This window comes from Rhinolophus sinicus, chromosome 15, assembly GCF_057876585.1.
Source record: "Rhinolophus sinicus isolate RSI-liver-muscle chromosome 15, RSI-T2T, whole genome shotgun sequence".
Classification (NCBI taxonomy): domain Eukaryota; kingdom Metazoa; phylum Chordata; class Mammalia; order Chiroptera; family Rhinolophidae; genus Rhinolophus; species Rhinolophus sinicus.
In genome coordinates, this window is record NC_142515.1 from 131376519 (window position 1) to 131400395 (window position 23877).

At 44.6% G+C, this 23877-nt stretch overlaps 1 protein-coding gene across 2 annotated transcripts in view; it reads left to right on the forward strand.

Annotated features, from left to right (window-relative positions):
• Positions 1–23877, forward strand: part of SEC24D (SEC24 homolog D, COPII component) — a 76973-nt gene that overhangs the window by 41851 nt on the left and 11245 nt on the right. For both annotated transcript variants that reach the window (XM_019744507.3, XM_019744508.3), the window contains exons 10-19: positions 829–944; positions 8199–8323; positions 11861–12052; positions 12631–12724; positions 16707–16823; positions 17071–17241; positions 18240–18336; positions 18467–18612; positions 19514–19652; positions 20788–20906. In XM_019744507.3, coding sequence (XP_019600066.2) covers positions 829–944; positions 8199–8323; positions 11861–12052; positions 12631–12724; positions 16707–16823; positions 17071–17241; positions 18240–18336; positions 18467–18612; positions 19514–19652; positions 20788–20906 — 1316 coding nt within the window. The remainder of the gene's footprint in view (positions 1–828; positions 945–8198; positions 8324–11860; positions 12053–12630; positions 12725–16706; positions 16824–17070; positions 17242–18239; positions 18337–18466; positions 18613–19513; positions 19653–20787; positions 20907–23877) is intronic.

Here is a 23877-nt window from a genome sequence, read left to right on the forward strand (position 1 = left end):
TTTTAAAGCAAAAGGCACTACTTCTGTGGCTTCACCAATGAAAGTGCTGTTCTTTATGGAAAGCCTAAAACCAGAGCACCGCCGGGTATTGAGTCCTGCTGTCAGTGGTCAGTAGCCAGCCCTCTTACTCTCAAGGCCCGGGATGCGTTTGCACAGATGCCAGGCCTTATTTGTGCAAGTGTTCAGTGTGTGACTCATGGGCGTTCCTGTGCTGTTGGGTGGCTTCCCGGTCTTTGCCAGAACTAACCTTCTGAGACATTTGAGTCAAATTAAGGGTTCCTCAGCTGAGATCTCAGTGGTGTAGTCTTTCCCTAATACAGTAATCCTGTCCACTGTGAAGCCCAGACAGTCAGGTTGCCGTGCAAACCCCCAGGGCTGAAGACAGCGCTTAATTAACGGATAATAAATAGTGCAGATCAGAGAGGAGTCCACATAACCAGTGCATGTTTCTGTTAGGTGTATTGAAAATGGAAATGGTTAGAAAAGCCAGAATTCATTTTAAAAGAGGTAACTAGACAGGGACAGTTAAATGTTGGTTGTGACACCTAAGAGCACCAGTCCTTTTTTCCTACGTCTTCACAATGGTCCAAGTCATAAATGTTCTTTGTCATCAGTAACCTGTAGAAGGGTCATGAAGAGTTTTTAGAAAACCCTTGTTCTTTCCAAAACGTGCTTTTTAGATACGGGATATTTAGAATGTACTATATTCCAGCTTTAAAATACTTTTTTTTCTCATACTCCTTTCCTCCCACAATAAATTTTGAAAACTTATTCAATTGTCTGGGTTATGAAAACAAAAGATTTCCTCTCCTGTTTTGTTTCTGTTAGTCCCACCGTTCTATTTCCAACATCTGGACCACGTTGGAAGGAGATTGGACCACTATGAGAAGCCGGAGCTGTCTCTGGGATCTTACGAGTACGTTGCGACTTTGGATTACTGCCGAGTAAGTGTTCCCAGGACTTCAAGTGTTTGTCACTGAGGTCAAATACAAGGGAAGAACTTGCATATGGAAAGAACTGACTCTTGATTTGCTAACAGACAGTTTTGGTAGTGCCATGGGGATGTAGACATGCCTTTTGGGCTGTTAACATGATGAAAGAGCCAAACCATCCACTGCAGTGATCTTTTTTAAAAACTAAAAAGTGGTGCCAGAAATAGAAAACAATAATTTAATTTTCATGTTCCTACCATGTAGAACACGCTGGATTCTTCTTTTTTTCATTAAAGATTATTGGGGTGACATTGTTAGTAAAGTTACATAGGTTTCAGGTGCACTATTCTGTAATACAGCATCTATATATCATATTGTGTGTTCACCACCCAGAGTCAGTTCTCCTTCCATGCTGGGTTCTTAATGCTGCTTCTGCCTAGTTTTGTCAGTCATCTCAGAACAAATTCACTTCTAGGGTAGAAGCTCAGCCAATGTGGTCAGTGGCGTGTTTCTGTACCGCCCTTCTCCTCTCGCGATGTCACCAGAGTGGTGGAAGGCTCTCGGAATCTCCCTGAGACTATCTCAGCAGCCTGGGATGCTGTCCCCGGGTTTCCTGTGCTCTAAGATGTAGCCATGAGACTCCCACCGCTCCCTTCCTCTAAAGTAGGAAATTCAAAACTTTCAGTTTCCTTAGAAGACCATTAACCATTGGACCCCAGGCTACCACCTCAGCGCTCTGTTCATTTGTACAAAACTCTCCCCCTACTCTGAGCTCACCTCTCCCTTCTAGTCTCCATGCTTCTGTGTTCCAGCCAGACAGGCCCCATCTGGCGGACGCTGGCTTGCCCTTTAACCCCTGGCTGGGATTTAATTGTGTGTGCGTGTGTGTGCGTGCGTGTGTGCGTATGTGTGTGTGCGTGGGTGAGTGTGTGTGCGTGTGTGTGTGGGTGAGTGTGTGCGTGTGTGTGTGCGTGTGTGTGTGCGTGTGTGCATGAGTGTGCGTGGGTGAGTGTGTGCGTGCGTGTGTGTGCGCGCATGTGTGTGCGTGGGTGAGTGTGCATGCATGTATGTGCGCGTGCGTGTGTGTGTGCACACACAACTTCTCTGACTTCACTTAGTTCACTATGGTAGTTATTTACTAAATCTTCTGTTTTTTTACATACAAATTTCATAGGATTTTCGTATATCTGCTTCAACAGTTCTCCCCAGGGGTTTTAAATCTTACATGGCTTCCCTCTGCATAGACCCTGCTATTCTTGGGGACAGGCATCTTGTCCTAGCTGACTTCCTGGCATCTGCCAGTGCCTGGCACAGGGGGGAAGTTGGTCGGTGTGTGTGGAATGAATGACTGAGTGAGTGAAGTTGCAGGTCTGTGAGTGTCCCCAGGCCTGGCTGTGTCCCTTTTCAAGTGTCATGGTCATTCTGACTTATTTCTTCACTTTCCCTTCCCAAGACGAATGCCTGCTAGGGCCCAGTTCTCAGAAAGTGGCCTTTGGCCCACAGGTTCTTTCGGAGATGTTTGCTAGGAGACCAGTCCACGCATTGGGCATCAATTGCAAAGAGCGTTTTTCTTAACTAGATGTTTTTTCAGGTAGTTGGGTTTTTTTCAATTAACATAATTTTGCATTGTAATGTTTTCTATGATTTTTTTTTACTACTTTGCATAGAACTAGTTATTAAAGGTTAATGCTTTATTAGTTTAAAATGTTATAACATTTGAACATAGTTTGGGAAACATTTTTTGTACAAATGCTGTATTTCAGGAAAAAAGCGTGTCTTCAAGTACTGATTACTCTGGGACAGTTTGTTCCTTAGTGCCATTGACTAAAGAAGAATGACTGGGGAAAACATAAACATTCTAATAAATGTAATAAAGCCATCGTAACTGGTGATGGAAATTTAGTCCCTCATCTTTGCAACCGTAGCACAGCCCTGACTATGCTCTGAGTTCCCAGTTCTCTGCCAAAAGGCTACATTATCTTGATGTTATGTTTTTTTCAGTGGAAACTTAGGCAGAGAGTCAGATCTGTTTCTGGGAACAAAAGTCTCAGTATCTTCAAATTCTGCTATCTGGATATATTCCAGAAGTCTAATTGATGGGAAATCTCGCCCAGCAGGCAAGGAACCAAATAAAATTTGTACATTTTGAAGAGGTTTTTGTAAGCTTAATCTTCCTTTTATTATTCCAAGTGAGGTTCATAATGAAAGATACTATAAATATCTTTAAATTTAATTATAATTTAAAATGTAAATAAAATATAATAATTAGCTGCCTTGGGGATTTAGATGATGAAAAAGAGCTTATTTAATTTGTACATGTATTTTTTAATACCATACAAACAAAGAATTACGAAATCATGTTTCTCCCTATTCATTTTGGTTTATCTTATTAGCAACCTTAGATATGAAGGTGGACGTTTATTGAACATTAAGGACATGTGGTGGTCTGTACTAAGTGCTTCCTGTGCAGTGTATCATTTAGTCCTCACAGTGAACCCACATGCTGAACGCCACCATTATATGGGCCCCTGAGGCTTAGCGAGCGTAAGCACCAGCCCCAGGTCGTACGTAGAATGATGGAGCCGGAAGGAACAGGGGGTCTGTGCAACTGCAGAACCCTATTCGCTATCAGTGCTCTGTGTATAGGTAGGTAAGCGTTTATGAAACCAGCATGAAGTTCCCTGGGAAAGAAGCCCCCAGCTATTATGTACCTGAGAGTTATTCACTCATAAGTTTACGGAATATATCTGCCTATACGAGTGAACCTGAAAGGAAAAATCTTACTCCAAACCAGGCTTTTCTAAATAAAAATGTTTTTCCACTTAATTTTAATTCACTTTGACATTCACCGGATACCTAAATGTCCAACGCACATGGCTTTGTGCTGGGAGAGACACCCAAATTAACAAGACAGTGAACCTGACCTCACGGTACTTACCATGTGTAGACCTGATAAGAAAAGTATATAATAATGACACAGACCGCAATATAAGTTCTGTAAATACTGAAGGAGTAGAATGATCCGAGTGCCAGAAGAAAACAGAAGTGGTAACTTATGGTTTGGAGGATTGGGAAGGAGTCAGGAAGTGACGTTTGGTTGGACCCCGAGCAGGTGTGGACATGTGGGGAGCAGAGCCTGGATGGTGAGCAGAGGCCGAGGCCGACTCACTGAGGTGTCTGCAGCTCACTCAGCTTAGGTCGGGCTGGGTGGGTGTCCTGGGAGAGGGACGTGGGCTGCCACGGGGCCGGGTCACTGCAGAAGGCAGCTCCCCTTCCTACAAATACATTCAAAATCAAATATTTTCAAAAATCCTGTGCCAAACAAAACACTTTTCTGGCCAAATCTTGGCCCTGGGCCCCTGGACTGTCACTTGTGGGTAGGAAGGAAATGTTTTGAAAATGGCAAGCACTTAAATTTGTTGGAGGAACGTGTACTGGGAAGTAATGGGAAGTGAAGCTGGGAATGCGTTTTGAGACACAGACTCTCCTTTTCTTTTGCACTGGGTTTGGCATCAGATCTGTGATCGCTTCGGCTTTTATAGTTTGTCAGATGAGTGTTATGGGGTGTTGAATGCCAGCCCACTGAAGGGTCTGTGCTACCTCAGAAGCCATGAGCCCACGTCAGCGAAGCTGGGCTTGTTCCAGCCCCCTCGCTCAGTTGGTCCGGCCCTGAGCACTCGGTCCCCTGCTGCTCTCTGTGGGAGGAGTCCCTGCCCTCGGAGGCAGTGCACTGGGGTCTGGACTGTGCCTCAGACGGGTGATTCCCACTGCAGCCTTCACAGTGAGAGGAGAGGCTGCAGGTGGGCGGCGTGACAAGTTCATGCCATCCAAGCAAGAGAAAAGGACGGTGACGTAACCGTTCGTCAAAAGATGAACAATAGAATGGCCATGTGACCCATCAATTCCACTTCCGGGCGGACATCCCACAATAATTGAAAGCAGAATCTCAAAGAGACATTTGCACACCCCGTTCGTGGCAGCATTATTCACAGTGGCCAACAGGGGGCAGCAACCCAGGTGTCCTGGGTGGAGGACAGATAAACAAAGTGGCACATGCTTACAGTGGAGTTATTTAGCCTTGAAAAGGATGGCCGGTCTGACACGTGCCACAGCAGGGATGGCTGTTAAGGACATCGTGCGAAGGGAAATAAGCCAGTTGCAGGAAAGACAGATACTGTATGATTCTACTTATATGAAAAAAGACAGATACTGTATGATTCTACTTATATGAAGTGCCTAGACAAGTCAGCTTCGTAGAGACAGACTATAGAAATGTAGAATGGTCATTACTAGGGGCTGAAGAGGGGGGGATGGCAAGGCATCGTTTTGTGGGGACAGAGTTTGAGTTTTGCAAGATAAAAGGGTTCTAGAGATGGATGGTGGTGGTGGTGGTTGTACAGCAGTGTGAATGTACCTACCTCCACTGAACTGTCACTTAGACATGGTTAAGATGGTACGTTTTATATCATGTGCATTTTACTACAATTAAAGGGAACTTGAAAAGAGAGAAAACCAGGGTCTGAATTTAGGTACTGGCACTAGAGAAGCCACAAAAGACTTGGCAGTGACCCAGCTGTGGATGGTCAGGGTGATGGACAATTCCACAGAGCGGGGGATTTCAAACCCAGAGTATTTTAGAGCATCCTGTCTTCTGTAAGTTTCTTATAGAAAAGAGCCGTGCAGTGGGAGAATGTTGTCGTAGCTTCTCAATTTTTGAGTGTAAGGTGCTGGCAGAACCTGCACGTGGAGATGTGCTTTGGTTAATTAGATGCTGGTCTGGAGCTCAGAAGACGCCATGATGAGAGAGAATTTGAGGATTTGCTGGTTAAAACTGAGTAAATGAATGAGATGTCTGTGATGGAGCTTGTGGGAAGAAGAAAGAAGAGGGTGTTCTTTAGAAGAAGATAAGGAAATGAGAAACAGAAGCAGAAGACAGGGAAGCTGGAGAGGAAGTGACACTGCAGTGCCTTGGCAGCTGAAAAAAGTGAAAGTGGTCTGCCATGCCTAAAATTGCAAGGATAAAAGAGATTTAGGATGAGAGCTGGACTTTATTCCAAGTCCCTGCAGTTTGCAATCAGGACGTCTGTGATGGTTAAGACAGCAGTTTTCGTAATGTGTCATTGAAAACCAGGCTTATACATAGTCCACACATGTTAAGTTTGGCTGTACAAAGCAAGCTGGATTGAATGGGTAGAGTAATGGATTAAGGAAGCCAGTGAGGAAGCCAGTACAGATTCTAGGCACAAGATGACAAAGTTCCAGATGGGTAAGAGTGGGATGAGGTAAAACCACGTGAAAGAGGCATTCTGAAAGAGTAAACAAGTGGGATCAGTGGTGGAAAGAAGGAATCAAATCATGTTTGAAGCCACTGAGTTAGTGTGTGGTGATGTTATTGATAGAGAAGGAGACGTGGGAAGAGAATGTTATTTAGAGGAAAGGTGGATTCGTTTTGCACACGGAGGAAACAAGCTGCAGTGACACTTCCATAGGAACGTATAGGTTGGAGATAACACAGACGCTCAGTGGGGAGCTGGTAATGCGGAGAGCACATGACATGGTGAGGCGCAGCTGGGAGGGTCACGACATGGTGAGGTGCAGCTGGGAGGCTCACGGCATGGTGAGGCACAGCTGGGAGGGCACACGACATGGTGAGGTGCAGCTGGGAGGGCACACGGCATGGTGAGGCGCAGCTGGGAGGGTCACGACATGGTGAGGCGCAGCTGGGAGGGTCACGGCATGGTGAGGCGCAGCTGGGAGGGCACACGACATGGTGAGGCGCAGCTGGGAGGGCACATGACATGGTGAGGCGCAGCTGGGAGGGCACACGGCATGGTGAGGCGCAGCTGGGAGGGTCACGACATGGTGAGGCGCAGCTGGGAGGGCACACGGCATGGTGAGGCGCAGCTGGGAGGGCACACGACATGGTGAGGCACAGCTGGGAGGGCACACGACATGGTGAGGCGCAGCTGGGAGGGCACACGGCATGGTGAGGCGCAGCTGGGAGGGCACACGACATGGTGAGGCACAGCTGGGAGGGCACACGACATGGTGAGGCGCAGCTGGGAGGGTCGCAGAGAGGTGTGAGTCTAATGGTGGGAATGATTGGTGTTTTCATCTGATACAAACCAGCGTAAGTCTGTGGTACAAATAGATTAGGTGGGAATTAGGAATGATTTGCAATAAAGATTGCTCACACAGACAAGCAGTAGAGTTCTTTCACTTCTTTGTTGGTCAGATTTTGGATGAGGCAAAGCACTGAAGTTTCCAGGTTGATCATTTTAAATCCTGTAATTTTTTTTTTCTTATTTTAAGTGAAGGACTTTCATTAGAAGAATGCTATATCTAGCCTTGTAGTGGTTATAGAATGAGTCAGAACGATGATTCGGAGATATTCTCATCTAATTTTACAGTTATGACAATTAAAATACAGTTTTATTTTAGAACATCTTTGTCATTATAAAGTTAATTAGTCTTAACTCTTTGTTCTCTCGTGTGAGTCACTTAAGTTGTTTGCCTGTGGCTTTCTTTTCTAAATATTTTGTAAGACCCAACTGGAGAATCACTTCCTAAGATCTGTTTGGACGCCAGCAAAATAAGGGACCAACAGCTACAAAGCATTTATGTAGCAGCTGTTTTATGTTATAATGATTATTTTAAGTAGAGAAAAGGCCACATAGTCCATGTGTTACCATAAATATGTTAGAAATAGGTAAGTAGCAATATTGTACTACCTTTTTAAAATATACAATTATATTTTGGTATGTAATTTCCTATCTTTAAAACTGAAAAAGCTTACCAAGGAAGAGATTGAAAGTAGCGGTTTCAGGTTAATGAAGTTTTAGTACAGTTTTAAAAACAAGCACTGATTACTGTACGTCCTCTTTTTTGGCACAATTTGTCAGGGATCCCGAGACATTTCTTCCTATAAGGCAGCAAGCTAGGAGCAAGGCGGCCACCAGACCGCCCCAGCCTTGGGCAACTGTAGGAGTGAGGTCTTTGGCGCTTCACAGATGGGACCCTTCACTGCCAGATACTGTGAAGCTGTCTGAGGCAGTAGTGGGACCCAGGCTACACCCCGGGAGAGAAACAGCCTTTATCATTTTGCAGCATCAGAGACTGTGGTCTGGACAATGATTTCATCCCATGTTCTGTCCTAAATATTAAGTGAGACATCTGATGGCCTTCAAGAGTTTCTGAGTGTTTTAATTTGATTATGAAATATATATGCTTTATAATTATCTCTGTGCTCTGTCTGCTTTCCTGTAGAAGAATAAGCCTCCCAATCCTCCCGCCTTCATCTTCATGATCGATGTTTCGTACAGTAACATCAAGAACGGTCTCGTGAAGCTTATATGTGAGGAGCTGAAGACTGTGCTGGAGAAACTGCCCAAGTAAGGGGAGCGCCGCTCTTTGTGTGACTTCCGCAGTGTTGCCGGATTCATGGGTTGGCCCCTTAGTGTCTTTTGCTAATGAGGACATGGGGTGACTATATAGACATCTGACCGCACCAGTCTTAGAGTCCTTAAAGTGTCAGAATGCTTTTTTGTAGAAGAAACCAACTGCTGAAGAGTGGTGCAATGTAGACAGCCTTCAAGATACTGTGTAGACCATAAGGAGAGTCCCCAGTGTGGTAGAGGAGACTTGGGGAGTCCGTTGTTTGTTTGCAAAAGTGTTGATTTTCCAGTGGAAGTGGGTAGTTGCCAGGCATGTATAGTTGTAGGGAATGTCAGGAAACGGAAGTGTTGTCACACGCAGACATGTGGCTTTGTCACCAGAGTCCCTCTTGCCCTCAGGAGGCGCTGTCTGACCCCTTGCAGCTTGGCTGCCTCTGCCTCTGTGACTTAATGGCTAATCGCTTTCCTGACCACTGCAGAAAGGGAAGGTGCAGGGGCATTTTAGCAAAGGTGGCTGTTTTCCGGTGTACAAACGAGCTGTTTAGGGTGGGACTGGCATCTAGTAAGAAGACTCAGGAGCAGGGAAAATGCCTTCCTTCGTGAGAGGAAGACATGCTTAAGGAAACAGGCTGAGAAAGCGAGAGTCTGCACCGGTGTCCACAGCTGCCGCCCTCGCTGTCTGTCTCCTGAACACAGCAGTCTCTGTCTGGACAGGGACGTGAAGGGGGCGCCTTGCCACAGCCCTCAGGGCTCCCCAGGTCCTCGCGTGCAAAGCAGACAAGGGACTGTGCAGGAATCATTTTGTTTGTACCCATGAAGCTGAAGTCATAATATTCCCGAAGATGGTTTGGAGAAACAGTGGGGATGTTTAAAAAACACTGAGATGCTTTCAGACTGAATTCTAGCATGAAGAGTGAGGTAGCAGCAAGCTGAATATGGGGCTTAAGGAAGGAATCTGGTGATTGCTGCTAACTAGTCTGTGTTACCTGTTTCTCGGGGCAACTCAAGAAGTGTGGACTTTGTGCTGAGTATGACACATTTTATCTTAGAGCTCTGCCAGGGCTGCCTTCATCCTGAATCTGACTGTCCAGCTTGATTGGCATGAAATGAAACTGCTCGAACTTCGGGCAGTGGCCTCTGTCCTTCCCTTTTCTCACACTGGGAGCCGGGCTGTCTTCCTAGCCACGTCCCCATCCCGTTCCTTTTCAGCACAGTGGTGGTAGGAAGCTTACAAGCAATGGATGTAAGTTATGAATCACACTCTTTCCTTATATGTCATCGTAACTTTTATATCCCATTGGAGCAGATGTGTGACTCTGGCACGAGACAGGTGAAAATCAATAAATGAAAGAGTACTTCTGGTTATTCCTGGCCATTTGGTAGATAGCGCTCTCAAAAGTTTTTATTCAAGCAAAACACCCTTTCTCCCTTTACCTTTTAAACCAAATCTGTTTTTTTTCTTTCTCCCCTGGACTTTATTTTGGTGTATGTATATAACTTTATATCTTTATAGTAATTCTGCCATCAGTTTGACTGACTTCTTAGAACTCAAGGAGGTTCTTTGCCAAATACCTGTTTAAAGCACAGTGTAAGTCTTGATTAGTGTCTTAGGGTGTGTCCATCTCTTAGTTAGTCTTGTGAGAGGGAAGGCCCCATTCTCTCCCATTTCACTTGGAATGTACATCTTTGGAATCACCAGGTGGCCAGGCTTTGCTGTCTGACTTCTCTGAAAAAGGGAAGGAGACATGTGAAGTGCCTCACCTGTTGTACAGATCAAACTCTTGGATGTTTCCTGCTTGCTTGTACTTAAAGTTGCTGGAGCTAAAATGGTCAAAATGCTTCACTTTGGAATATCCCAGGTCATCTAGTTACTAACGTCTCGTGTTGCTCTGTCAGGTTCATTCCATTAAAATAACCCGGGCAAGCGTTAGGGAATTGAAAGGCAGAAGAACCAAAACATGTTGTTTGGTACGATTCCCCTGGTGCTTTATAGAATTTGTATAGAATTAATATGAAAGAGAGGCTGAGGTTTCGTTTCCTTCTCGGTATGATTTAACAAGGCAGTTACACTGTTGAAAGGAAACTTTGAAGATCTCTGTTTCTCCAATTAAAAAAAAAATATGTTCCCATGGAAATGTGTACTCATATTTTGCAATAATGCGAGATGTTCTGCTTAGATGTTTTTTAAAAATGTTAGTTTAGATTCTGAGTTAGCCCTATGAGTCTGAGGATGCCCCTTTCCCATCACTCTGAATGTCCAGGTCCAGTGGGAAAAGCAATCCAGATTCTTGTCTGTCATTTGCTTTTCTGCTTTTTGCCTTGTTGACTCCCAATTAACTATTAGAAGAGAATTAGTGCTCTTGGTAATGCGCTGGATGGTTTTCACCTTATGTACAAAAAGGTTTGCTGGGAAATGGGCCTCAGACTGTGTGGTGTGCTGGCCATTTTCCCTTCTGTGGTACTCAAGTAACTCTTTATGCTGTGCGCAAGATTTGGAAACTGAGCAAGCTCGGCTCATTTGCAAAAAGTTGTCCCCCAAGCAAAATCAGATTTACTGGTATCTAAGGGTCAAAGAAAATGATGTATATCCTCTGTGGCTTTCACGTAGCCATTGCACACTATGTTGTATCCACCACTGAAAGTTAGTAAGAGTAGTGTCCAGGTATGTGATCATTGTGTGTGTGTGTGTGTGTGTGTGTGTGTGTGTGTACATACAGAAGGAGAGGGAGACAGAGAGAGAGAGAGAGAGAGAGAGAGAGGCACTTTGGTCAACATGTAACTAGAGTCTAGACCACTCTGCATGCACCTAATATAGACTTGAATGCGAACATTCACACCTTTATACTCCTCTCAGGAAGATTCGGGCCTTGTCTCGAAAGTCCTCAAATAATTTTACTTTTTGTTATAGTTTTGGAGTTTCATTGCTTTTATTGTCAGTGTTTACCTATTGCCTAGTAAGAGTTACATTGTCTGTTCATACATGCGATGTATTTGTACATTAACATATACAGACAGTACATAGCTCCTAAAGTCAGCCCCGTTGTCTGTGGAGATTCTCTAGAACATCTAGGGGAATCACACAGGAAGGGCGAGGCCTTTCCTCATGAGAAGAGCCGCCCTGTTTGTGATGACGGTTCTTTCTCTTGCTTCAGATACTCCATTTGTTCTTTTGACCTTCTGGTGGCTTCTGGGAGGGCTTTGTTTATAAAAAATGTAATAAGCCTAGCTTGTTTAGCAAAAACAATTTGCTGTGGATTGAGAGTAAATATATTAAAGAAATATGAGCAAATGTTTCCATAATATCTATTTCATTGTTTTTACCAAGAATATTTTTATCAACTTACTTATTTTTGCCATATCCCCCCCTTACCTACCATTGTGACTCAACATTGTTTACATTTGGTAAACAATTTAGACCAGAACTTTAAACATGTCTTCCATATGTTTTATAGCAGTATACTTACTGAGTTTCTGACAGAAACCTCCTCTTATACATTTATGCAAGAATCTCCAACTCTTTTTTTTTCCTCCTAGGGAAGAGCAACAGGAGAGTTCTGCGATTCGAGTCGGTTTCATCACATATAACAAAGTTCTCCATTTCTTTAATGTCAAGAGTAATTTGGCCCAACCCCAGATGATGGTGGTGACGGATGTTGGCGAGGTCTTCGTTCCTTTGTTGGATGGTTTCCTTGTCAACTACCAAGAATCCCAGTCCGTGATTCACAAGTAAATGTCACATGTTTCATAATTTACATACAAATCAGGTGTCCGTTGTTTTTGATTCAATCACACATTATTTTGTTTTGCCATTAGCAAGGGGGTTATAAAACTCTATCATTTATGGAAGGAATTATAAAACTCTTATGTTAGTTCTGTCTTTTTTAAGTGTAGACCAGTATTTGAAAGAAGGAATTCATTGAATATTCACACTCAACCATGTCAGTCCTTTCTTTTGCTGGAAAGGTAATGCAAGGGAGTTATTCCTACATGTGGATGAGTGTATTCAGAGATAATGATGATAAAGAATTGTTCAAGAATTTATAGTCTAAAGGGATCAGGAAAAAAAGTGAATAGAAAAAATATCTACAAAGAATGTGATTTTGTAAATGTTCCAACCAAATCATAAATTTTGGTGCCAACCTATGCCAGGATATGATTCCCTGAGGAATGACCTGTGAGACTCACCCTCAGGTGTTCAGGTGTTTGGGGTAAATGTTAATGCTTAAAATGTGAGTGATTTATTTCTTGAAGGTTGTTATAAATATGCTAAACATTTAAACCGTTTGCTCATGCATTTCTTACAGTTTATTGGACCAGATTCCAGAGATGTTTGCAGACTCTAATGAAAACGAGACTGTGTTTGCTCCCGTCGTCCAGGCTGGCATGGAAGCACTGAAGGTGAGAGGAAGCCTTTGAATTGCTAGCAGATGAAATGTAGAAACAGTCACACACACAAAGCAAGTGTCATCCCTGAAAGGACACACTGCCTTTATTAACACATCTCATTGCTAGAAGCTGTTCCAGACTTGCCCATGGATCCCAGGAGGAAATGGCCCAAACCACAATTGCTCCCAGCATTTACATTCCAGCTCTGTTACATGTGGGCGACTGATTCTGTCAGGATTTCCAGTTTAGCTCCTCCCTTTGGCTTTTACATGAACTTTATGTGATCTATTTAAAACGATTTCAACAGTATCTGAACTACCAGATATGAAGAGAAAAATCCCCATTTCACCCTGTCTTTCCTTGGGGTTTTCAAACATGCAAGGGCAAGGCCTGTGAGTCTCAACAGCAGATGGGCGGGCTCCACGGGGCCTGCCGGATGCCAAGATTCATGTATGAACTGCCGTGTTCTGTCAGGTGCCGGAAGGACAACTATCCCTCTTCTCAGTTCCTCACTGGTGGTGGGAGCCGTGCGGCTAATACAGGACACGGTGTCCAAAAAGGCGGCGTGGTGGGTGGTGGGCACAGAATGGCATTGGAAAGCCCAGGGCAGCGGCCAGCGCGCCAGCAGCTCCGGGTATTGTGAACAGGAGGCCAGAGATGAGTCTCGTCTGTGGACGGGGAAGGACCTGGAAGAACATCAAAGTGCAGTGCTTCTTCCTGTGTATCCAACTGAACATGTTAGAACCGACTCCCTGTTTGAATTACAGCTTCGCTTTCTGTCAGGCAGACGCCAAGTAAAACCTATAGATTTTATCAGCGGTAATAAACTTCTTGAAGCAGAGAGAGTTGACAAAAACTAACACAAAACATGTGCTTATTTGTCACAAATATAAAGAGGGACTGTTTGGAAAGTTCTCAGACATGCTTTCTCAAAAGCCCTTGAACTTTTGAAGACGTGAAGGCTTTGACACACGACTTTCTGTTGCTCGTGTTTCTGCGACCACAGCATTTTGTATTTAGTGTCTTTTTTTCTACATAGTCTTTTAAAATCTGACACTCATAACTCAACTATGTTGTGTGGATTTCTGGCACTGTCTTTGAACTTGGCCAAGAAACACTTTTCTGAGTTAGCTGTTACTTCCACCATAAAACTAGATAAGTAGAATTTGGCAAAAAGCTGGAGTGACATAGCCGTTAGTGGTTAGATTTTGAATCTGTCATTAGTTGGGGGGAATTCGTCTTTAAATTATCTGTAGACCTACATTCACTTTCCAGATGATGCTTTACAACATCCCTTCTACAAGAATCTGTGGGGCACCCGCAGAGTGGCAGGCACTGGGCCCCCCCAGACGGCCTGGAGAAACACACCAGAACAATCATGGTCTTTCCTTTTTCATGGAGCCTGTGATGTGTACAAGACAGTAGAACATATGAAGTTGTGACAGTGACAGTAATTCTAGAACAGTCTTACCTACGAAGTAGTGTGGGGACATAGAGGCAACCAGGCAACCAGCTCTGTCGGGGTGATTATGCGTCTCTCAAAGCGAAGGATACAGGACCTGAATTTTGAGTAAGGTTCTCAAGGCCAGCGTTCCTCACCCTGTTTTATGTAACAATAAGCATGATATATGCCATTTCTCTTATTCTATATGACACACTTGTGGGCACAATCAGATTTTTGTGAAAACATAAATTTTGTAGGGATATAGAACATGTAATGCCTTAGGAGCTTTATCTATTATTGCTACTTATAAAATATTTTATGTTTGTGATTAATGAAATTATAAATCTAAAATTAATAGCCATTACATAGGGAAAAAAGAAATAAATATGGCTACTTTTTTTTCAATATTGAACTTAATTTTTTTAATGGACCCTGATTTTTATCTTCAGAGTTTTACTCCATAGGTAATATTAACAAGGCAGTCATGTATGTTTAATTATGATTAATATGCTGTACTGGGCCATGGAATTCTCTCAACAGTATTTTATGTAGTTACTATTTTTCCTGTGTCATATTTTAGATAACTGAGGCTTAGAGACGTTAAGTAATTTGCCCAGTGTCACTCAGCTAATAAAGTGGCTGGGATTCCAACCCATGCACTTAACTACTGTGGTGTAAAATTACAGTACTTCTGTGAGTAGAATATCTAGATGGACAGAGGAATTTTGACAGTGAGCTCCTGCAGGCAATTGGGTGTGCCAGGCAAGAAAAGTTGGGGAGAAGGGGAGAAGATGGACTTTAAAAAAGTTTTATACCTTTTCTGCTACTTGACTTAAAACCAAAAAAAAGGTACTTTTATAATAATAAAAACAATAGAAATGAAAACAATTAGTCCCAGAATTTCAAAATTTGTAGCATGTTATTGTCAGTCTTACCGTAAATTTTCCTTGGATTTGGTCGTTGGAGCTGCTGTGTCTGTTGGACAGTGTTGGCAGGTCTTTCCTTGCAGTGTGCACACAGGTGGCCACTGGCTGCGCTGCTCCATGCGTCCTCGCCTTCCTGCTTACCAGTGCTGTGGACCTCTTAATAGAAGTCATTTGCAGTAGAAGACTCGCACACACACAAAAATAAAATCACCGCTCAGTACTGGCCACAGCAAAGACAAGACAGGCTGTGTGTCAGCTGTGACCCCACCTCTGTGACTCCCTCCAAGGCACATTAGGATGTCACTCACACACTCAGATAGGCTAAGCTTGAGTTCTTTCCATTGGTTTTTAAAGTTGTTCACAAACCTAAGTGCCTTATTAGGAGCAAATAATTTATAAGACGTCTTACAGCTGACCCCAGCTCACCAGTGCGTGCCACAAACCCAGCCCCAGGCCAAGAAAAGGGCGGAATGGATTCCAGGCCGAGGGAACAGATGTGCACAGACACGGAGGTGTGTGAGGCATGTGCTGGATTCCTGGAGAGCAAGCACCTTCCAGTGCGAGGGCTGGCGGGGCCGGGCAGAATTCCCAGGAGGTCAGACTGGAGTGCAGATTCTGACGGGACTCCATAGGGCCTTGGGGTTATGTGACCTGGGGCAGACGGCACGAGCCTCAGTTTTCCTGTCCTCAAAAGGCAGAGCACGGGACCTTGTTCACAGGTTGTGAGTGTGAAATAAGAGATGCTTGTGCAGAGCCTGGCACGGGCTGGCAGTAGCTCATCTTACTGTTTCCTACCCACCCCCACCCCCGTCCACAGAGAACATGGGCTCTATCCTCTGTCACAGTCCTCAGGATTCTTAGGAGAGAAACCCATATGTGACCAGATCACTCACCTTTGTTTCAGAGACAGCATTCTGAGCCGTGTGCCGGGGGGGGCGGGTTTGCAGAAAGGCGAGATGACAGTGGGGGGGTGGGGAGGCGATAGACTGATCTTTTGATGTCAGTAAATTTTGCTTGATAGATGACTTCTTACGCCTTAACTGAGATTTTAAATATTCTTAGTGTTGAGTTCACTTTCGTGGAGCCCACATCCTCCTTTTCGTCCTTCCCAGGGACCGCAGGTACATTTCTGCTTTTGTCGTCTTGCCTGGTCCCGGTGCCTTGTGTCTCCTGCTGCCAACACCATGTTCTCATGCATCCTTCCTTGAAATACCACTCTAGGTTTAATTCATGTTCACTCAAGCTTTCAAAGAGCGTCAGCTGCATTCTGACCCTGCGAATGCCATCACTGATTTTTGCATCTCGGATTCCCCGGGTCCTGAAAGACTACTGTAGGCTGAACGCTGAAACGTCATTTAGCTTGTTTTTTAGAGCATCATGGTATAGAGATCGACATTTAAATATTGGCTCTTTCCTTTACAACTTGTGTGACTTATCCTCTCAAAGCCTCAGTTTCCCCATCTATAAAACGGAGAGACTAGAACCTGCCCGAGGACACAGAGGCCATTGTGAGGATTCAGAGACATGTAGTCACCTTTCGTTCATAGAAAGTACTTACATTTTATTTTCTCATTCCCTTAAAATAAAACGTTCCCCCCCAAGACATTTTCTGTGACTGTTTCAGGCAGCAGACTGTCCTGGGAAGCTGTTCATCTTCCACTCCTCCTTACCCACTGCGGAAGCCCCCGGGAAGCTCAGAAACAGAGACGACAGGAAGCTCCTTAACACAGACAAAGAGAAGGTACCACCAACACTGCCCTTTGAAGTGTCTGTGTGTCAGTTCTGAAACGGAGTCAAGAAGGAGGGAAGGGAAGGTGTGCTTTGTGTAAGAAACGGGGAGAAGCTAAGTGGAAATCCAGGAATCCGGGGTATTGCATATTATGGGAATACTCGGAATTGCAAATAATTTAAGAAATTTAATAGGAATTAAAAACCTAAAACAAACAAATTGTGGTTTTCATTTTCCTTTTGTGCATCTTTTTCTTCAGACACTTTTCCAGCCCCAGACCAATGTGTATGACTCGCTGGCCAAGGATTGTGTGGCCCATGGCTGCTGTGTGACACTCTTCCTCTTTCCCAGTCAGTACGTGGATGTGGCCTCCTTGGGCCTCGTGCCTCAGCTCACAGGAGGAACCCTTTACAAATACAACAACTTCCAGGTAAAAGCCCGCAATTGGTTCGCCTTGGGCTCTCTACTGCCATTTTACCTCTGGTGCTTAGATCACAGGGTGAGAAAGCCGTGCCCCCTTGTGGGCAACTGACAAATGTAAATTCTAGAGCTGATGGAAGACAGTGCACACTTGGTTAAGCGACTGCTTTCCTGCTCCCTAACTGTTTGCAACAGGTTGCGCTCATCCAGCCTCAGAGCTGAACGTCCATGGCGGGAAAGATCTATTTCATACCAAATTTATCTGTCTTGTATTAAATATGTTTAGGGTATTGTTTTTAAGTGTGACTATATATTTGTTTTCAATTGTTATGATTTGGGGGTCAGTCCCTTCCAAGCCTGAACTGGGAGAGTCAAGAGAGGACCAGAGTGTGTGCATAGAACGGACCTGGGTCTGCGGGCAAGTGGGCTCAGTTGTCCGTCACCCTCAGTGTGACGAATGTGTACATTGGGTGCAAGGGGGCACAGTTACAAGCTTCTACTTGGACACTGGTACCATGAAAACTCATCATGTGGAGGGGCTGGAAATGTGCGCCTCCTGCAGGCCGGCTGCCTCCCCAGAAAGGGGGCGCAGAGGGGGCTGAGCTGTGCCCACCAGCTTCCTTTTCCCACGCTTACTGATCAGATCAGGCACCTGCCTTCACCTGAGGAGAAGGGCCGGGGGTGGGCGTGCCTCTAATTTATGTCCCTTCGCCTGCAAACATGGAGTGGGCATGAGTGTCCCCCAACATAAGTGACGCATGTCAATCGTCATCTATGTTTATCATCCATAAAGTTATTTTTAATCACCTAGGCACATATTTATATTGTAAACTAGTTAAAGGATTTGATAAGGCCAAAGAGTGCAAATGAAATAAAACTGAAATGCTTTAAGAACCCTTTTGAGGTTATTGGAATAAAGTAGGTTTTAATCAAGATTTAAAAAAAAAAAATGTTATTGTAAGTATTTTACTGCCATCTGGTGGACACTGACCATCCTTTATTTTGTAGATACACTTGGATAGCCAACAATTTTTGAATGACCTCAGGAATGATATTGAAAAGCAAATAGGATTTGATGCTATAATGAGGGTCCGTACCAGCACAGGTAATTGTCGTTTATACTATTTTCCAGGTCTCTGTTGTATAATTGTTTCCTCTTCAAATTGATAACAGGCCAACGAAGACAATAACAGTCGCACGAGGAGAAACAGCATCCCTTTCCCCCTCACCCTTAGGTTTCAGAGCCACTGATTTCTTCGGTGGGATCTTTATGAACAACACCACTGACGTGGAGATGGCCGCCATCGACTGTGACAAGGCCGTGACTGTGGAGTTCAAGCACGATGACAAACTTGGTGAAGACAGTGGAGCCCTAATCCAGGTGGTGTCCAATTTATTCCCATATTTTGCTGTTTAGTTTTTTACTGACGGTGATCAGTCAGGAGACTGAAATGCCATCAACTGTTTTAGTCTCCCCACAAATTCTGCTCTATTTCTCTAAAGGCAAAGTCCTTAGATTGGAGCACGCCGTTATGTGTTCTGATTCATATGAAGTCACGATGACGTGTCACTGCGTGAGAGCCCGTGGACTCTTGGTCAGTGTGACAGGCGTCAGTGGTCAGTTCTCTCAGGCCTCAGCACCAGTCACAGCTCCTGCTGTGTGTCAGACACTGTTAAACATGTTATCATGTTCTAAACGAGTATAGTAGGGTTTGGCTTTGTAGTGAATGCAATTAACTAGAAGCCATGGAGACTCTGAGTTAAAAAAAGAAAAGTTATATCCAATGGCCAGAGTTTTCAGACCCAATCATCACCCTTAAAGACTGGAGAGACACTGGCGTTGGTGGAGAAGAACTCTACCTAAAGCTTATTTTAAATCACAGATATTTGCAGAAATAATTATGCGTTTGCTTTCACAAAATGTCTGTGTCATCAGCATGAAACCCAGGCCATCATCACAGCTAGTCGTATGTTTCTAAGGGAAGGGAGCCTCGCGGGTGGCTATGAGGTCATGAAGGTGTTATATCTGGACCCCAGTTCCTGGTAATCCAACCTGAGATATGTGAAATGTACACTAGTTGTGTTGATGCCAGCACATACTTACATGGGAATAGCTCGATTACCATGTAAGTTTAACCAGCGGAATGCTACCTAGAACCCAGTGCATGAATTGCTGTCCCTTCTTTGTCCCTTGAGCCACACACACTGTTCTGTAACTGTAAGACCAGACGAGCTGGGGCGGGAGTGCTAACGCAGGATGTGCCCTGCATATTGCCCTGCAGTGTGCTGTGCTCTACACCACCATCAGCGGGCAGAGGAGACTGCGGATTCACAACCTGGGCCTGAACTGCAGCTCTCAGCTGGCTGATCTCTACAAGAGCTGCGAGACGGATGCCCTCGTCAACTTCTTCGCCAAGTCAGGTAACCTTCGCTGGCCCTGTGGTGCAGGACGCCGTGCCTGGTACAGGCGTCCCTCAGAATCTGCGGGGGACGGGTTCTGGGACCCCGAGGCTGCCCAATCCCACGGACGGGTCCCTTATGTAAAATGGCGCAGTGTTTGCATACAACCTATGCACAGCCACCCATATACTCTCAGTCGTCTGTAGGTTACTCGTAGGTAATACCTAATACCATGTAAATGCTCTGTAAATAGTAGTTCCCGTGTATTGTTAGGGAATAAGGACAAGACAAAGTCTGTACACGTCCCGTACAGACACAGCCACCATAGGCCTAGTTACAGTGCATGTCAGCAACCATGTGACTGTGTTTCCCAAATATTTTCCATCCACGGTTGGTTGAATCTACACATGTGGAACCCGCCGATACAGAGGGCCAACTGCAATTCAGGCAGGCCTGTTGGTGAATCCAGTTAGGAGCTGAGAAGGACCGTGGTGGGGCAGCCTTTGCTGGGTACATTCAGAATTTAAAAAAGCAAAGGGCGAGGAGACTACTCAGTATCTCTAACTCTAGGTTAATAAACAGATGACTGAGTCAGGCCCACACCGTGCAGCTTTATCTAAAGTTTCCTTCCGAGGGGTGTGCGTTGAAATCTGGGCAGGTGATACTAAACTCATTATGGTATGTACGTGTGCCCCGGGCACCTGGGGATGATGAAAGAAGACGGTCCCTAACGTTATGATACCTCTGAAATGGCAGAGGTGGGGCCAGATGTGAGATTTTCTTTGGTTCCTTCTCTCCTTTCCCCCAAACCCCAGTGGAGATTCCACAGTAACGTTTAGAAGAAACAGCAATCCAGCCTATAGGAATTCAGGACATCAGAAGCTAGTGAACTAGTCTTTCTTTTCTCTGAGTATTGAGTTCCGTTTCTAGTATTCTCAGGAAAGATCGGGACCAATGGCCTGTCTTTGGTTATAGGTAGCGTTGTTCTCCACTGGCTGGGTCCTCAGACCTAGTCCAGAGGAGAGCATTAGCAAGTGACTAGCATTTTTAAAGGCCGTCATTCCTTGCTGAGTGGTCTGAAGATAATAGCACTTTGTTCTTTTATTACTGTTTGAAGGGACTAAAACTTGACCCTTCCATTGTTTTGTGCAAATAGCTTTCAAAGCAGTTCTGCACCAGCCCTTGAAGGTCATCCGGGAAATCCTGGTGAATCAGACCGCCCATATGCTGGCATGCTACCGAAAGAACTGCGCGAGTCCGTCTGCAGCCAGCCAGGTGAGTGAGCCCATCCTTGGACCCCACCGGGTCACGTGCCACTGCACTAGCTGTGGAAGGCCTGTGATATTCCAGGCGCTTGGATACAGCCAAGAAAACTGAGAATGCCATTAGGGCGGGGTGTTGGTATTCATAGCCAACGTGGAAAACTTAGTGGCTTTAGAAGACGCGTGAACCAAAAAAAGTGCGTGTGTGTTGGGTTGACAGTCACCGCATTGTGTGTGAACAAAAGAATGTCATGTGTAAGAGACGGCACGATGTACAGGGATTCTCTTTGCCTGTGGAGAGAATGTGGTTGTGAAGTGTGTGTGTGTGTGTGTGTGTGTGTGTGTGTGTCTATCTATGTACTTTTTAGATGTATTAACAAAGCTGCCATGAGCTAAAGGTACTGATGACTTCTTTATATTTTATAAACATAGGTAGAATTTATAAATATTGGAATTCTTTATATTTAAAAGTTAATAGGTGTGAAGAGTTTTGAAAGCATTGTCTCTGGCTATCATCTAGTAATTTGAAATTTTAGATCTTTGAATAAACCTTATTTAGACTCTCCTGTAGAAGTAGAACCTGAGTCCACCTTTATTTCTGCATCTCTTCTCTCATTCACATCCCTCCCTCTGTCAATCAAAGCTGGACGCCATTTTTCATAGTTGTGTATTACGTTTCTGAGCACAGAATTTGGATTCAAAGAAGACAATGAGCAATAGTGGGAAAACTTCTGGTTCGTTTATTGTCAGAAGTGGGTAAGTGGGTGCTGAGAGCATATCTGATACCCCACCTAAAAGTACACCTTCAGCAGCAAAGATAATGCAGGTGATTTTGAGGGCCAAATAGATGATCTGGGTAAAGAAGGAAAATAAAATCAGCATAGTTCTGAGCTTGGGCTTTTGACAAAAATTCCTGTGTGTCCAAAGTGATTCCATTAGCCATCCATTGGTTTTTCATCTCCTGTGTTGAAAACGTGGAAGCATCTCCTGAGCCTCCATGTGAGTTCCATCTTCTCATTATCCAGGAGATTTGCCCCTGTAGTGAACTCCAGTATCAGACTTTACAGTGAACTTGGTTAATTGACGCAAAGCCCACCAGACGGTGTCGGACAAAGTCTGGTTGTGAGCACATGACACCAGTTCTGTCTGTCTTAGAGTTCTGGGAACAGCTCTGCCTCTGCAACAGCTCACACTTCAGAAGGATTGGTTGAAGGAGAACAGGTACAGTTAGCGCCCCTTCAGGAAGTTTATTTGCTCAAAGTTACAACAGCTAGATTCAAAGACCTTAAGTTAAAAACAAATCTGTGACTATTTAAGGCAAAAAATAAAGCCTGTTATTTTCTTCTTGTTGAAAAAGTTTAAAGCTTTGTCTCTACTACTAGATCATCTGTGTATATAGTTTATTTCTGGAGTAAAAACCTTATGATGCCAGATTTTCTCTGAAAAACTTGAGAGAGATTATTACTGTTCTTATGATGAGAGTTTTCTTTCTCCATGAGCACATTGCAAATGTGTCTTTCAACCAGTGCTATGAACGACACAGCTTAGCCAGCTTGTGGTCGTCCACCAGGAGGCCGGAGGATGGAGGAATGATAAACTGCTAGTAACAATGATGTATTAAAATACACCATTCAGGAAAAACCTGCAATGGCCGGACATGGGCTTCTCTTCAGAGAATGTGCCCTCAAACTTGGTATCCTCCCAAGTTTACTTGTGAGAAACGTTATCTGTGGAGACATCCCTAAAGGGATCCCACTTTTTACCAGAGAGCCTTAAGTTTCCCAGACCAAGCAAGACTGTTAGGGTGGGCTGTGCTTGGACTGCGTGACGCTGGCCTCAGGACAGATCTGTCACTGCATTGCTGGGCCAGGACCAGGGTGAGGCCAGGGAGTGGCTTAGGGTGCAGCCTGCAAGGAGGCCCCCCCCGGGGGGGTCGTAGGACAGACAGAGCCCCAGACGGCATTAAAAAAACTTTCTGAGCTTCTGTAATCGTGGTAGATTCTTTTGATTAAATCCCATAGCTCACTGTTTTGAATTTAAATATGTTCCATTAAATGGGAGGACAGTGGCTTCAGAAGGCAAGTCAAATAACTTAACTGCAAATAGGGTTTTTTTCTCTTTTTATCCATTACCATTTCTGTCACTTCAAAACCCAAAGAGAAGAATTCTCCAAATTCAATCAAACTGGGCTCATAGGACTTTCCCCCTTCTCCTCCTTCACACCATCTTCCCCAAGAACAACGCTCCCCTTAGGGAGAGGACCAGGGAGGTGGGGACGTTACACAGCCGCTGTCTGTCGCTCCATTTTCTTCCCACCTCAGAGACGTCCACTAAGACTGTCTCCTTGTTTTCTGTCAGTCGAACTCCATTTTCCTTCTTCATCGTCAGTTTTCCTTATTTACATCCTCTGTTCTCTTCCTTCTGCACCTGTAGCCCCGTCTCCTCTTTGAGTCCTGAGAGTGACATCCTGGGCCAGGCACCCCTTTGTGGCATGTAGGACAGCAGTTAGAAATTGTCTTAACATGACCTGATTAATGATAAGCAACCAGTGAAATTGCAGGACAGCATTCAGATACTGCACATACATGCTTCTACATGGACTCCAAGAACAGTCTTGATTCCGAACACGTCAGATGCCTAGCTAGTAACGAGCCCAGAAACAGCACTGAGGCCACGTGGCTCTGGAATGGGACCACAATCTGGCATCTTTGGATCAGAGTTTCCCTTGGTTGAGAAAGTAATCCAAATGTCAAATAAAAATATTTTATACAGAGAAAAAATGACAAGAAGAGCCTGCTCTTCTCATGTGAAGACGTGTGCATTTAACTGCCTGTCATTTTCTGAATGGAGATTAGAAGTCACGAGGGGCAGAATGTGCTGAATACGTCTGCCCGACCCAGGTGGAAAGCTCTGTCGTGCACACACCTTACTCAGTAGGTCGTGAGGAGACCAGTGACGTGAAGGATTGAAGTAGGAGAATAAAC